This window comes from Penaeus chinensis, chromosome 31 (genome assembly GCF_019202785.1).
Source record: "Penaeus chinensis breed Huanghai No. 1 chromosome 31, ASM1920278v2, whole genome shotgun sequence".
In the NCBI taxonomy this organism is placed as follows: domain Eukaryota; kingdom Metazoa; phylum Arthropoda; class Malacostraca; order Decapoda; family Penaeidae; genus Penaeus; species Penaeus chinensis.
This window is the reverse complement of record NC_061849.1, coordinates 12,872,762-12,887,761: the sequence shown is the minus strand read 5'-3', so window position 1 is coordinate 12,887,761 and position 15,000 is coordinate 12,872,762. Positions and strand designations below refer to the sequence as shown.

Sequence of the window (15,000 nt, the reverse complement as noted above, 5' to 3'; positions counted from 1 at the left end):
CTAACAGAGTTCATTATCCTTCAAATACTACTGTACAATGTAGTCATACCTATTTTTTTTGCTTCAATGTAATAGCCGAGAATAGAGCCTTTCCCTGAGTGACTGTTGCGCCAGTGCAGTGTCACACTCGATACAGTCTTGGTAAGTGTCAGGTCCTTTGGCCTGGCTGGTGATCCCGGCTGTGGTCCAGTAGTCACATTGGCCTTTACCTGGAGGAGGGTTCATTTGATGTACAATAATAGCTAATGGGAATATTTTCCTGCTTCTGTTCTCATAAATACTTGTACAAGACAAATTTTTGACTGTGAAAAACACAAATGCTCTATCCTTATGACTTACCTCTGGCCCATAATCTATAGTTTGTGCTTTGACATTGAATTCATAGGTGACCTCTTCTTCCAGTGATGTAACCAGTAAATATGGAGTTCCAACCTTCTGTTTCACTTGTTTACTAAAGTCTGGAGAAAGAGAAGGTGTTAAATATCCATGGAAGTAACTAATATGGAGCTTCTTTAACCCTTTCACTGATGCACTTTGAAATCATATGTATTCCCTTTGCATTTATGTATTTTCTAAAAAAAAAAAAAAAAACATTTGTAGCATTTTTGAATGTTCCTTCTCATAGCACATGTGCAAACAATTACTTGAAAATAAGGCAAGTGAGGTATTTTACAATATTCCTTATGAAAAAAATATATATTTGAAGTTTGTAATTTCTTTTAGTTCTGGCATCAATAATTTTGATTATGGACATCAAAGGGTGTCTGTGTCAGTTAGGTGTAACTAGGTGTGAACCTCCAATGGAGTCCTTCTCAGTGAAAGGGTTAACATACAGCTTAACTTTTTTTTGTTAGAAAATAATTCTTTTAAAAGCAAAAACAACTTTTAGAAATCAAATGCCCTGTCTACAAAATAAATTCAGAATATTATCAGAACACAACACCAAAAGGATGCTCAAGAACTCACTCTCATCTGGTCTGGCTGTCACATAAGTAACAAGGTATCCCACAATCTCCCCGTTAGGTCTTGCAGGGGAATCCCAAACCACTTTCAAGCTATTCATGGTTATGTCTGTGAAACTGAGGTTGGCAACAGGACCAGGCAGATCCTGCAGTGTCCTCACATAAACTGGGTCTGACTTTGGTCCGTCGCCAGCTGGGTTGAAGCAGAGGATGGTGATGATGTATCTCGTGTACATGTCCAAGTACAGGAGTTCATAGCTGGTGGTTCCAGCTCCCACTACTTCAATCTCTTCAGTTCCTTCTGGGTCTTTCTCACTTCGGAAGAATATCTTGTACCCTAGAAGCTCTCCATTCTGTTCTTGTTCCTCTGGCGGCTGTTTAGAAAATGGTGAATTACAAAGTAAAATCATTTTCATTCACAAGTTACTATTATATCACTACAATAAGTTTCATAATTTTGTAATTGAAGAAAAAAGATCAGTCAGAAAATAATATATGTAGTAAAAAAAAAGAAAAAATCTACTTACTTCCCATGTTACTTTTATTTCTGTTGAAGTAACAGGCTCAGCATTCACATTTTTGGGCTTCCCTGTAGGAACAGCTTCCCCAACATATACTGTGATTGGAGCTGATGGTGGAGATTCTCCCTGGCTGTTGAAAGCTACTACTAACACTTCATAATTCATATCACGCTGAAAAGACACAAGGTTACATTTTAGTAAAATCAAGACCACGTAATGTAAAAAGTAAAACTCTATGAATTATTCAAGTCACTTATCCTAATAATTAAAGGAAAAGCAAACACAAACAAAATGAAACATTACTGATAAAATATTGTCCACTTTCAGAAAACTAATTGCACATACTAAAAACTTCAACATACCTGGAGATCTTGTAATACAACTTCCCTTGCTAGAGTATTCTGTAACTCTTCATGCTGCATATTAAAGGCTGTGGGTATATCAGATATTTTCCGATATTTGACCCGGTACCCTCCAGTTTTTGCATCACCGCTCCAGGAGTCTGGGAAAAGGGGCGTCCATTCCACTCGTACACTGTTAGTCGTTATTGGGATGACCTGAAGCAAAGACATTTGAATAGTATTATTTTCAATGATAATATGTACCTTTTAACCTGAAAGCTTCAACATATATCATATAGATGAATGTGTGTAGCTCCAATATATATCATAAAATGAGAAAGCTTTGTTTAATTTGGGTGTGTAATACTCCCATATGCCCTAAATGCCATTAGGGCATCTCATTCTGAGCTACTCCAACCAATCTAGGGAAGATTATATTTGTTTTTCCTAGACTTTCCAGGAACTCATTTTATCAGAGTAAAACCCTTTAGATCCCATTAAATTGTAGTTATTGGGTAAAACATTCAGCCATAGATGAAACACTGCTAACAACAGCCAAACACACGACTATGATTGGCTGTATGTAAAGAGTAACAAAATCAAAGCAGGTGTGAAAAGAAAGCTCTAAGACCAACCTTGATGTCAGTGGGATGTTCTGTGGGTGCAGCTGGCAGTGTCCTGACCTCAATACTGCTATCACTCCAGCCACTTGGCCCTATGTCATTTGTTGCTTGGAGTCTAAATGTGTAGGGAGTGAAAGGCTTCAAGTTTGGGGCAGTGTAGCTGGTTGCTGAGTAATCTATTCTCTCTTCTATAGTTTGCCAACCATTGTTTCCTTCCGTGTATTGTACTGTGTAATACCTGTGGGTAAAAATTAAGTGTCAGCATAGAAAAGCCTCTTTCTATTTGAACCCCAATATTGACTACTGCAGAAATCTGGAAAAAGGGAAGTATAAAAGCAACCTTAATCAATAAAAAAGTAATACATCTGCTTATCACAACTATGACACTTCCTTATGGCCTACAACAAATACAAATATAGTTTTAATGCTGCATATACCTGATGGGAGCAAAGCCATCTCTGCCTGGGTTCCATGAGAAAGTGATAGATGTAGAAGTAATCTGAGAATGAGACACAGATGGCCTTGATGGGGGAGCAGGGAACTCTCTGTTGTTGGTGGTGTAAACGGGTGCCCTCACAGCTCTGCCTAAACCTAGTCGAGTGCGTGCTCTAACCAAGAACATATAATAACTCTGTGGTTTTAATCCAATAGCCCTGTAAAAGAAAAAGGAGGAAATGATTAGATTTTCCTTTCAGAAAAACAGGCTGACTGAAGTAGCTGCACTTTAAAGCAATTTTTTTTCTTCTTTAAATACATAAAATACACACCTATAAAGAGTACTTCCTATGTGCAAAAAAGAGAAAACACTAAACACACTATTAAGAACACCTACTTATAAGTCCTTTCTGTGTGACCAAACTCCAGAGTATTGTTCACATCAGTGCTATCTGCAAGGTGGTACACAATAGAATATGCTGTAATTTCTCCATTAGGTTCTTTTGGTTCATCCCAGATTATCCGTGCAGAAGTGAAAGTCACATCTGGGAAGGAGATGTCTGATGGTGGTCCAGGAACTGTTGGGGAAAAACACACAATACAGTATTATAAGACATGGATATCAGCATGTTCATTTTATTCTGTGATACAAAAATAAAAAATAAAAACAAAATATAATGATCATTGACAGTCTCTACAATTTCCAGAGAGACAAAATGTAAAAATGCAATTTGCACTACAAAACAATAGGTCATGGAATCTAAGATTAATTACACTGCAAATCAACATTCATTCACAAACTAAACATCTAAAAAGGAGTACAAGTATCAGTATAATCTATAATTTCATATAAAAGACATCATATTCACCTATATCAAATCAAAGAACACTTACCATCATCATGGGTCTGGACAAGCAGGGGAGGAGTCGACAGAGCCCCATCCCCCTTTCTAGTGTAAGCCAAGACCTGAATGGTATACTGGTAATACTTTCGAAGCTGGGTAATGGTTGCAGCAAAGGTGTTGTTGTTAGGGATAATCTTTTCCTGAGGCTTCATGTTCTTTCCTGGAAGTGTAAGAGAGAGAATAAAATACCCTCCATAGATATTATGCAGCCCTATTATAAAATACTTCCCATAGATATTATGAAACCTTATTATAAAACAATTTTTTCTGTTGTCAAAGTAAAGCACACATGATAGAAATCACAACTTACCAACATAAACTACTTTGTATCCCTCAATTATACCATTCTGATGGATTTTTGGCACTTCTTTCCATCTTACAACAATGGTTGTCGATGTAGTGGCATTGGCACTGACACCATCTGGCCCTGCACTTGGAACTGGAAAATACAAATATTTACATATGATATAGCATATGTCAGGTGAATTACATCTCACATTCATTATATGGAAAACAGTGTGGTTATCATTATCTAATATATAAATGATTTTATTTTTTTTCTTCCTCTTTTTCTGTTACTTAGTTACAAGACTTAATTTCAAAGTCTTGGATTGATTTAAAAGTACTGTAACATGTGTTGACAATCTTAAAGACCAATGCACTGAAAACACATAAATCGGTACACACTATCACACCCTATCAAAAGCAATAGGCAACTGATGAAAATGTTTAAGCTAATTTGACTGTATAAAGTATCTAACTAGAATATTAAAGTTACTACTAAAACATTAATCACATCAAGAAGAGGTATAAGAACATAATCAAACTTAACAAGAACATTCATTCCTACTGTGTTCTCAAGTGACTCAAGATATGTGAAAGCTCAACCTATTAGCTACCTTTGTTAGACTTCAGACATTTTAGTGAATGACATATCACAAAGTTCTACTGCCCAATATATGACTAAACATACTGAGTGTAAAACAGGAATATTCTGTTCTTCACTGTGTACCATCTCACCAAAGTCTCACACAAATACTCAGTGTCTCATAATTCAAATATCAAATCTCCTTTAAACAATGTCATATCTACTTTATATACACTGATATATCCATTTTCCTCATCAAGTAGATTATTACTCAAACCCTTATTATAGGAATCTTGATAAACAAAAGTTGAGATTTCCTAAAAAAAAAAAAAATGCTTCAGAAAAATAAGAAAAACATTGTGAAACACACTGACTATAGATTAAAAATGTTGAACATATAACCATGTACAAATAAGTATCTACAAGCAGTGCAAACCCAATGAATCATTTCAAAAAATGTTGTAGGGACACTGCAGAGGTGTCACTAAAGAAGCAGGGATAATAACCAACACAGCTGCATTCTTTCCATTTCAATTATTTTTTTTCAGCTTATTTAAAATGAAACTCCTATTGTGTGTTAATATAGGCTCCAATCTGATTGAAAAGTATGCCTTCTCTAACCCATGCACCTCATGCACCACAGCAAGATAATTGAAAATGTCATAATTGCAGACACACTATCGCTACTGGTTTCTCATTTATACTTGAATAGGTAAAAATATGATTATATCAAGGCATCTAAACTGCCTATTCTCAATTGCTAACATTCCTGAAACAAAAACTGTACTTTATTCTCCCTCTATTATTCAAAGAAACTGTGTCTAAACTGATTTTGACCAATAACCCGTTCCTGCAAAGTCATATAGTACATCAATAATAATGATCTATCTACCACTCCTATCTGTGAACTGAAATAAAGCTCCTGTAAATCCATATTTGAGTTCTGTAAATAAATTCATAAATATTCACCTTAATATAAATAAAAGATAAGTGCCTTTTGAAGAGCAAAGGAAATTAAGATAACTCAGTGTACTATGAGTCCAAAGGCACACCAGATAAAATAAGATTCAAGAGATAATTCAAACAGCAAAAGGTATGTGCTTTAAGGACCAACTCTATGGTATTGTCTGTCTGAAAATCATGCCGAGTTAAGAGTCATCCTTTACGTTTCAATTCCTCAATGTCACTTTTTGGTTCATTCCAGCTCAAAAGTCCCATAAACAATCTCTGCTAATGATATTCTTTATTATTCTAATTTCATTCCAATACCTTTGCTTCCAATCCAATAAAAATGGAAGTTAACCATCAGCTGAACATTCTAACTTCAGTATGGTTAGGGTGTATGTCCTGTATAACTTTCAAATTCAATAAAAGCCTAAAAACAAGCCAAAGAGAGCACACAGTTAACCAACAAAAGGAAAGCTATCAGAACAAAAATTGTAAAAAAGTACATTATAATACTATATTTCAACACCTCATAACGTAATGTTCATTCAAGGTTACCTATATTTTTAAGCAATCTATTGGCTAAACTTCAGCAAAACCACCATATTAAACACTTCAAAGAAGTTACCATAAACGCACAATTTAAATTATCAAAATAGTTGGTATACACAGTACATTTTCCCAAGTTAAATACAGTAAAGCCATCCATGTTTCTATTTTTTTTTACTACATGAAACAAAAGAACAATCAGGTTTTTACTGTATTTCCTTACTCCAAGTGAAATGGACTGTGTATATCTAATGGCAGTAATAAATTAGAAGATAATCTCTTTTCCAACTGAGCTGGAAATGGGTAAAATATGAAAAGTACATGCAATACAGATTTTTTCCAGATATAGCTGTGCAGTATCCATACATGTAGCTTCTATGCTTACTATATTTATGTTATCTAGCCAATAATAAAAAATAACATACCCCCAAGTAACCTTAGCCTCCTTACATAAGCTGTTACTCAAAAGTAGAAGGAAATGTTTAATTTCATTAATCAAGCTTCTAGAAAAGCATATGACCAATCTAAAAACCCAGTGTTTATTATTCATTACTCAGCTTTAGATGAGAGTGAATTACTGACTGGCATTAACTGTTAAGGAGATAACTATATTGAAAACAGTTCTTTACCTGATTCCCTAGTTCTTTCAACAGCCAGAGGTGTTGGAGTAGAGGGACCAATGTCATTGACAGCCACCATGGAGACCTCATACAGAGTGTATTCCTGCAAGCCAACTAACTGATGGGAATTGGCAGTGTTGTCATACACAAAGTCTTCTGCAAAGTTACATTCACAGTCAACAGGTCTGTAGCGGATATGATATCCCTGGGGTGCTCCATACCATTCAAACTGTTGTAAAGGCTGTTGGGAGATACAAATAAAACCAGTGTCAATTAAGGAACACTTCTCCTGGTGTATCAACATGAAGATTTCAGTTCATATAACACTGAAACAAAGTGAGAAAGTTTATGACTACTCTGAAAGTGGATGGTAGATCCATATTCCCTCATAATTTCTCCAAACTTATGCTAATGAAAATTTACCAAATACCAACAACAATAATAATACAAATTAATAATAAAAACAATCATTGTGATATGGGTAATAATGGATTCCATCATAAGTCAATTATATCTGAAATATATGAAGAAAATTATTTACTTAAAATAAACAATACTTACAATCCATCGTACTCGCAACTGCGTGGATGACATCGCCCGAACTGTCATGTTTGATGGTGGATGAGCTGGTTCTGCCTGCAGAGTCTGAAATTCTGGTGACTGCTCAGAGGGTGCAGAAGCTCCAACCACATTATTAGCAATAAGCCTCAAATGATAATTGGTGTAGGGAATAAGGTTCTGCACAGTGATTGTAGTGGCATCTGGGGCAGACACACTGTAGACTGTTTCCCATGTGCTGCTACGAGATGACTGAGCCTGGAAATAAAATAACATGCTTATATATAACCCAATTCTGCCATATTCATTCTCTATTATCCAGTCTTCATTTTTAGTGTTCAAAATATTTCCAATAAAAATAACACACCTGGACTGTCCACTTGGATATTGAAGCATTGCCATCAAAACCAGGGGTGAACTGAAGCACAACAGAGAATGCCTGGATATTGGAAACAGCTAGTCGATTAGGTGGATCTGGGAGCACTGGCTCAACACCAGACTGAATGGTTGCAGTCACTGGTGTTCCAGGTCCAACTGTGGTCCATCCATAGACCTCAAAGGTGTAAAAAGTGGTTGCCTGAAATCATGGAAATACCATTAGTTAAACTGAATTCTTTTGGTGAATTGATCTGTATGATACATAGTACGTTATTTCTTAAAAATCTACACAACAAACAAAACTTCCTATGACTTACAGACAGATCTGTTATCAGGTGGGTTGTGACATCTGCAGTGAAGTTCTGAACGACTTTTGTACTTGGTGTGTCCTTCACCATATAAGTTAATGTATAGCCTTTCAATATGCCATTACTCTGCTCGGGTTCAGACCAAATAACTCGCACAGAACGGTCACTGATATCTTCAAACTTCAAGCTCTCTATTGTATCTGGCACTGTAAAGAAAAAAAAAAGTTAAAAATGTTACCTGGATTTTTTATCATGACTAGTACACAAACAATAAGAAAATCAAAAATATACATAAAGTAAACATTTCCATAAAAATTATGTTTCCTATTAATTCTAACTTGTTTCATTCTTGAAGATAAAAACGTTCTATAATTACACATACCATCTTCAAGAGTTCTGATTTTTATGGGTTGAGATCTGTTGCCATCCCCAGGATGGGTGAAGCACAAGACAGTGATGTAGTATTCAGTGTATTTATCAAGATTAACAAGCTGGGCAGACTCTACAGCATCAGGATACGGACTTGGCGGCACTGTCGTTGTCTTATCAGGCTCAGCACCATCTTCTGGTTGGACTGTTAAGAAGGGAGATAAGGCATTAACATTTCTGAGACTTCATAATACAGACTGTGATATAGTTTGGCTATAAGATCTTTCATGTATACTTCTAAATATAGACACTGCACAAATATATCTACATAATTAATGTCAAATACAATCAAATCGTCATGACTTCAATGTAAAAATATCACTCCCAAACACAAACCTTTCCATGCTTGCAACTTGTATCCTTGATTAATTCCATTAATCATCCAAGGATCTGGAGGCTTCCACATCACTTTAATTGCAGTCGCGCTAAGTGCCTCAACCTTCACATCTTTTGGAGGCGCAGCAGGAACGCCTTCTTTAGTTTTCACACGGATGCCATGTGAGTAGACTCCAACGCCTTTGACATTGTAGGCAGCCACTTGGATCTCATAATCTTTCCATATGATGAGGCCTCCAATCAGATAGTTATGTTGCGTCTGAAATTATTCAATGGCAATTATAACATTAACCATCAGTACATTATTTGTATACAAGAATTTCTGCCAATTTGCACTGCCAGTTTAGAAGAGTCTTTAAGGATGACATGAAAGACAAAATTGCCTGAATAAAGTATGATTACAATCACCAAATGTGTATTTTATCATCTGCTATATAAATACAACCACATTAATACAAAATTATTTCAATTGTATAAAAAAAATTACTATTTACTATACCTTTGTCTCTAAAAATCATTCACTTCTGAGTACTAAAAGTCTTTACCTGACAGTCCCACCTAAAATATTTGAGTTCTAGATCTATATGTCTAAGACTATCTCTATTCATCTAAAATCTATATATTTCTTCTAGATCTAACTCACTACTTATATATCATCCTACCTAAACATCATACCTTGAACTTACTCTGGCCCGGAATGAGGCGGTGCACAGTCTTATAAGTCTAGTTGAAAAACAGAAACTTTAAAAAATGCAAGCAAACCAATAATACACACAGAAAAAGATCAAGGCATCAAAAAGTCAAGATTATGTATTCTGTAAGTGCAGTAAGTAAGTACAGTGCTTCATAAGATAAGTGTGACTAAGTTTAACAGTTACAGACTTATCAAGAGGCATCTTTTTTTTTCTTTTCTACATTCAAGTGGCAAGTATTCTAAATGTTTTAGTGTATGTTCAATGTTTAAAGCTTGGAAACAAGGAATGTCTCAATTTTATGATAAAGACAGCAAGACAGTGAAGACAAGGTTGATGATATTCAAAAGATCAAGAAGAATGACACTCCTGAAACATTCCGTGTTAATTCTGGATTTACAAATAAAATCAAAAGAATAAAACTCTAATTGTTATTTTTTTTTTACTGGCACAGTGGAGTTTCACCAACAAAGAGCCACTGCAATACAACAAAAATCTCACACAAAATATAAAGGAGCAGCCATAAATATGTGGTCTGTGAAGATTACCTCTTTTGTGATATTCCTGTAATACCACTGGGAGTCCTTGTAGCCCCAGAGTCTGTAGCGCACCATGTAGCCGTGGATCATGCCATTCCGTTCCTCCTCCATGGGAGCTTCCCACTGGATCATAATTTCTGTAGATGATCTTGGCGACCCGACCAGTCCTTGAGGTGGGCCAGAGGGAGCTGGAGAATTGAAGGACTGTTATTTTCTGGTCTGATTAGTTTACTAATTACATGTTTAACATCAGCAGCCTCATAGAACAAATACTTGAGTATTCCTTTTAATTTTTAAGCAAGACCTGATCTACATGGTACAGAGAAACAAAATATTCCCATACCATCAAAAGAGATCAACCACAATCTAAACATCTAAAAAAAACATGAATTTCAAATAACCTTTAGTTAAACATAACTAACTAAATAAAGAGATAGATAAAGTAAATCTAAATCTAAATACAATTTCTCCCACTGAAAATAACCCATTACTCAAAACATCAAAATCTTCCTTACCCTCTTGCGGCAAAATGACTGTGTTGCTTGGTTGAGAGGGGGATCCCTCGCCAACATTGTTCACAGCTGAAACCCTGAACTGATACCCCGTGGATGGACGTAGATCACTCACAATAGCTTCGTTTGTGGCTGCACTCACATTTGTCAGAACTGTTACCCAATTCAGTCCTAAGTCATCTACTACACCTGTAAATTATTAAGATATACATGAATATATTATAAATTATGTTCATGTAAATACATATATTACACAACTACACCTGAAAATTATAAAAGCCTGCATAAATATATTGTAAATGTTAATATTAATACATATATTAAATATCATATTAACTTCTTTCATATTTCTTTACATGTAAAACAAAGTTCAACAAAACAAAATTGCCTTCATTTTTTTCTAATAGCTTAATGCATTTAGAAATACATAGCATATCATAAAAAAAAAAAAAAAAGGAAAAAAAAAATATCATTACACTGTATACATCTAATGTAAGAACAGTACCAGTTATCTCTAATGTACATGACAAAAACATATCCAGATTACTGCAGTTTGAAACCCATAGCAAATCACTGATACAAAAATGCATACATTAAACAGTATATATACCTAATACATGAACAATAACAGTTACATTTAGCATATATGACCTACCTTCCACTGGCACTTCTCTCTTCTGAATAATGAACTTTATGATGGGGCTATTTCCATCAAAAGTAGGAGTCCAGGACACCCTTACAGACTTTGGTATCCGTGGCGCACGCTCAGCCTTTACACTGGTTGGGGCATATGGCAGTTCAATCACTTCCAGTCGTGCAGAACGCGTTTCATTTCCACCAGAAGACCGCACCTACAAGCAATTACATAGTAATCTTATTAAAGGTGTCAAATATATGGAAAACTGTTAAACATTAACATAAAATATTAATATAGGATTATACAGAATTCCATATCTATATTTTGTCACATACTGAACAAAAGATGAGCTGGGCTCAGTAACCTCACCATGCACGTATACTGGCCAACATCAGCAGCCCGAGCCTCTTGGATCTCCAGTGTTCCATCTTGCCGAATGCTGATTCTTGGAGTCCCATTTGGGTCAATGTGATTCTTTTCATGATACCAATGAATATCAACTGACACTGAAGGAGCATGAGACACTTTACACTGCAAGGATGCGACCCGCCCAAGAATGACTCGTGTATCAACAGGAGGTTGTATTATGTGAGTTTTGACTGAAAGACAAAAAAAATGATAATAATAATCAGGCATCTCTGAAATGTTTAACATTTGTAAAGAATCTCTAAACAAATAATAAAGCAGAGCATATATTCATTTGGAGATCAGTTAAAGTAAAATATCTATAATAAAGAAAATTACAATAACATATCTTTCTATTAAGGGATATATATAATCATTGTACAGGAAAAGAATTAAGACTCACCTAAAATAGACAGCCAAGCATCCCCTGATACAGAGCCAGCTTCGTTGGCGCGCATACACGTATATTTTCCTTCATCCGATGTACGAACTCCAACAATGAGAAGATCCCCAGAAGCAAGGATTTCATAGTGTCCATTTTCAAATAATTCATCATTATCTATTGAAAACAAGAATAAAAAACAGGTCAGTTATAATAACATCTTTACTCATAAGAAAAAGTTTCAGTTAAATACTACTGAAACAAAAATTATGTCAGTTGCAGTAACATTTTTATTCTTATAAACTAGAGTCCCAGTTACATCCTACTCATGTCCTATCTGTAAAGGACTTAATAAAAGCTTGTAACAGCCTAAGGTTCTTAACATTTTTAAAGTAATGGCCCTTTAAAAATATGATGAAAGTTATAGACCCTTTCCCCAGAAATATTTACATAAACACATCATGATTGTCTTATCAATATATGAGATACACATACTATCATTAAAAAACCTTAAGAAAAAAAAAACACTAATACAGATATTATTATTCACCTGAACCCATCCATGGACCACAGGTTAAGAACCTTGATCTAATGTATAAAACATTAGATGAACTTTGTCCAACTGAGTTAAGTCATCCAAAGAGTTTACAAATATCAAAATCCAACAGTAAAGGAACTATGTGATACAAAGTTTTTGAAATATCACCAAAAACATCACATCTGGTAATAAGGAAAAGTGAAGTGGCAAAATATCTGACATAGAAGAACAGTCACACCCACTACATTACCATTAAAGAACCAGGTGATATTGGGTGTTGGAGCCCCTCCTGCACGACAAGTCATCGTGGCATCCTGCCCATCTAAGACTGTCATGTTCTGAGGTTCTACGAGCATGACAGGAGCAGAGGCTGAAAATTAAGATTTATATAAGCAACCACAATGCCATATACTGAAACCTAAGTTAATTTCTTCTTTGGCTTGTAGTCATTATGAATAATGCATAATCTTTGAAGGTACTGATTTTCATATAAGATGAAAGATATATTCTGTAGATAAAAGGATCTTCTGTTTATTCTTCAAAATCAGATGTATATCTTCAATAAAACAATTTGTAGTTTTTGTTACTGAATTTTGATGAACTGAATAGCATAAGAAAAACTATCCTTATTAACTGTAAGTGGAACTACTCAAAACATTAACTAATTTATCATATCCATTAGTTCAACACTTTCTATAAAACACAAATTATTAGATCACTTCAAGCAATTAACCTAATACAAGTGTAGTAATGTATTAAACTAAACCTATGAATTCTATGAATCAGAAAACAAACATTATTCTCTACAGTATTCAAATATGTGCAAACATTCTAAAAATTAGTAATGTAAATACTCAGCCAAAAACGAACCTTACATGGTAAATAATTATGCTCATGGTATTTTTCATTTGGTAAGAATAAAGAAAATCAGCATCTTATAACAGCCTTGAAAATCATGAGAAAACAACAGGCCTGTTATGACACAAAAAGCATATATACACTGAAAATAACATGGAATACACAGCACCAAAGTGGGTGAAATTATCAAGAATCCTGAAGAGCATTGACATGGGACCAAGCTTTATTGTGGCTATGAAACACAGAAAGCATATAGAAAATTTTATAATACAGAGTCTAGTAGGACACTCTTAGTTATGTATCTTGTTGTACAGGACACAGACTTTCTTACATATTAAGATTAAATATGTATAAAAAGCTAATTTCAATCATCCTCTTTTAAACTGATAATTAAATAGTTAACAAGGTGATTTACAAAAATACATACAGATCCTAACAAGTGATGTCAAATATTTCAAGTTCACTTTAAAATATATTCAATATTACCTGTGATATATATTTACAGTCTATTTAAAACTATCTCACAAAATATATACAGATACTGCCTAACTCTTAGACAAAATCTCTTTAATACAGTTAATTAACTAAATATAAACTTACCACAAGTGAATGAGAACTACAGCGTGTGACAGCCTACATTTAATAGTTACAAATGTATAATATAAAAACAACACAGTGCCTCCTTGCATTTTCCTTGTGCAGAAGGCTAGTCAACACAAAAAGCAAAACAGACCAGCAAATGCAGGTTTTTCAACACAAAAGATCCATAAGCCACAGAATACCCCAAACCAACCCATGCTCCTAACATGCAACAGCTGATAAGAGAACATCTGTGGAAACAGACACATGCACTTGTTAGTACAATTCTTACGATAGCGAGCAATGGCCCTTGCATTTAGGGACCTGAGTACACGCTTAGGAGGAAGGTCGCCCCACCACGCTGCCAGGAAACCGTAGAAAATGTCATTCAGGAATGGAACACTACAGACTAGCTGACTTTGTATTCAAGGTTTATCATATATACTATCTTCAGATTAGGAAAAAAATAATCATAAAAAAAATTAGAAACAAAACAAAAATAAGAAAAAGAAAATTAATACTGAAAATGAAAAGATAGGTTTTTACTACACAAATAATAAGGGGCCTAATCAATGTGCAATTTACTTCCAAACAAAAAAATATTAAATGTGCATAAATAAGGAACTAATTTACATTGTGGTCATTTGATACTCACATAAAACTGAATGATGAACCAAAGAAAACAAAAGTAATATTAGTTAAAAAAAAAACCAGCATGCAATTCATTTTGATAACTACCACTGAAAACAAAACCCCTATGTTTATGAAGGCGCTACCTACTGAAAGGAGTTTATGTGTGAAAAAAAAATATATATATATTCCATTTAATAAGACATGACAAGTACCATCACATTTTAAAAACTCAAGGCTAAACCAAGTTTATATCCAAAATCATGCAGCATAAATGTTTAACCCAACACCAAAATCCTTATTATCTTTTTAAAAACTACAGCTTATGTTTACCAGAATATACACAGAGATTCAAGTACTTACTCTTGACCTTCAGCCATGTATAGGCAGAAGCTTCTCCAGCCTCATTAGAAGCTAGACACTGGAACATTCCTGTGTCATTCACTTGAA

General features: G+C 34.6%; 1 protein-coding gene across 9 annotated transcripts in view; it reads right to left on the bottom strand.

Moving 5' to 3' along the window:
- LOC125042232 (protein sidekick-like) overlaps positions 1 to 15,000 on the bottom strand; it is a 203,999-nt gene that overhangs the window by 8,942 nt on the left and 180,057 nt on the right. For 5 of the 9 annotated variants that reach the window (XM_047637743.1, XM_047637744.1, XM_047637747.1 and 2 more), the window contains exons 8-31: positions 14,914 to 15,000; positions 14,213 to 14,281; positions 12,734 to 12,853; positions 11,967 to 12,122; positions 11,528 to 11,757; positions 11,177 to 11,372; positions 10,525 to 10,710; positions 10,019 to 10,197; positions 8,779 to 9,037; positions 8,396 to 8,587; positions 8,023 to 8,219; positions 7,695 to 7,904; positions 7,331 to 7,585; positions 6,779 to 7,010; positions 4,098 to 4,226; positions 3,777 to 3,947; positions 3,280 to 3,460; positions 2,885 to 3,100; positions 2,460 to 2,685; positions 1,846 to 2,040; positions 1,490 to 1,654; positions 967 to 1,336; positions 340 to 458; positions 50 to 209 (exon numbers count right to left, since the gene is read on the bottom strand). The exon at positions 14,914 to 15,000 is cut by the window's right edge and continues 41 nt beyond it. In XM_047637743.1, coding sequence (XP_047493699.1) covers positions 50 to 209; positions 340 to 458; positions 967 to 1,336; positions 1,490 to 1,654; positions 1,846 to 2,040; positions 2,460 to 2,685; positions 2,885 to 3,100; positions 3,280 to 3,460; positions 3,777 to 3,947; positions 4,098 to 4,226; positions 6,779 to 7,010; positions 7,331 to 7,585; positions 7,695 to 7,904; positions 8,023 to 8,219; positions 8,396 to 8,587; positions 8,779 to 9,037; positions 10,019 to 10,197; positions 10,525 to 10,710; positions 11,177 to 11,372; positions 11,528 to 11,757; positions 11,967 to 12,122; positions 12,734 to 12,853; positions 14,213 to 14,281; positions 14,914 to 15,000 — 4,500 coding nt within the window. The remainder of the gene's footprint in view (positions 1 to 49; positions 210 to 339; positions 459 to 966; positions 1,337 to 1,489; positions 1,655 to 1,845; positions 2,041 to 2,459; positions 2,686 to 2,884; positions 3,101 to 3,279; positions 3,461 to 3,776; positions 3,948 to 4,097; positions 4,227 to 6,778; positions 7,011 to 7,330; positions 7,586 to 7,694; positions 7,905 to 8,022; positions 8,220 to 8,395; positions 8,588 to 8,778; positions 9,038 to 10,018; positions 10,198 to 10,524; positions 10,711 to 11,176; positions 11,373 to 11,527; positions 11,758 to 11,966; positions 12,123 to 12,733; positions 12,854 to 14,212; positions 14,282 to 14,913) is intronic. The other 4 variants (XM_047637749.1, XM_047637751.1, XM_047637752.1 and 1 more) reach the window with 1 other exon arrangement.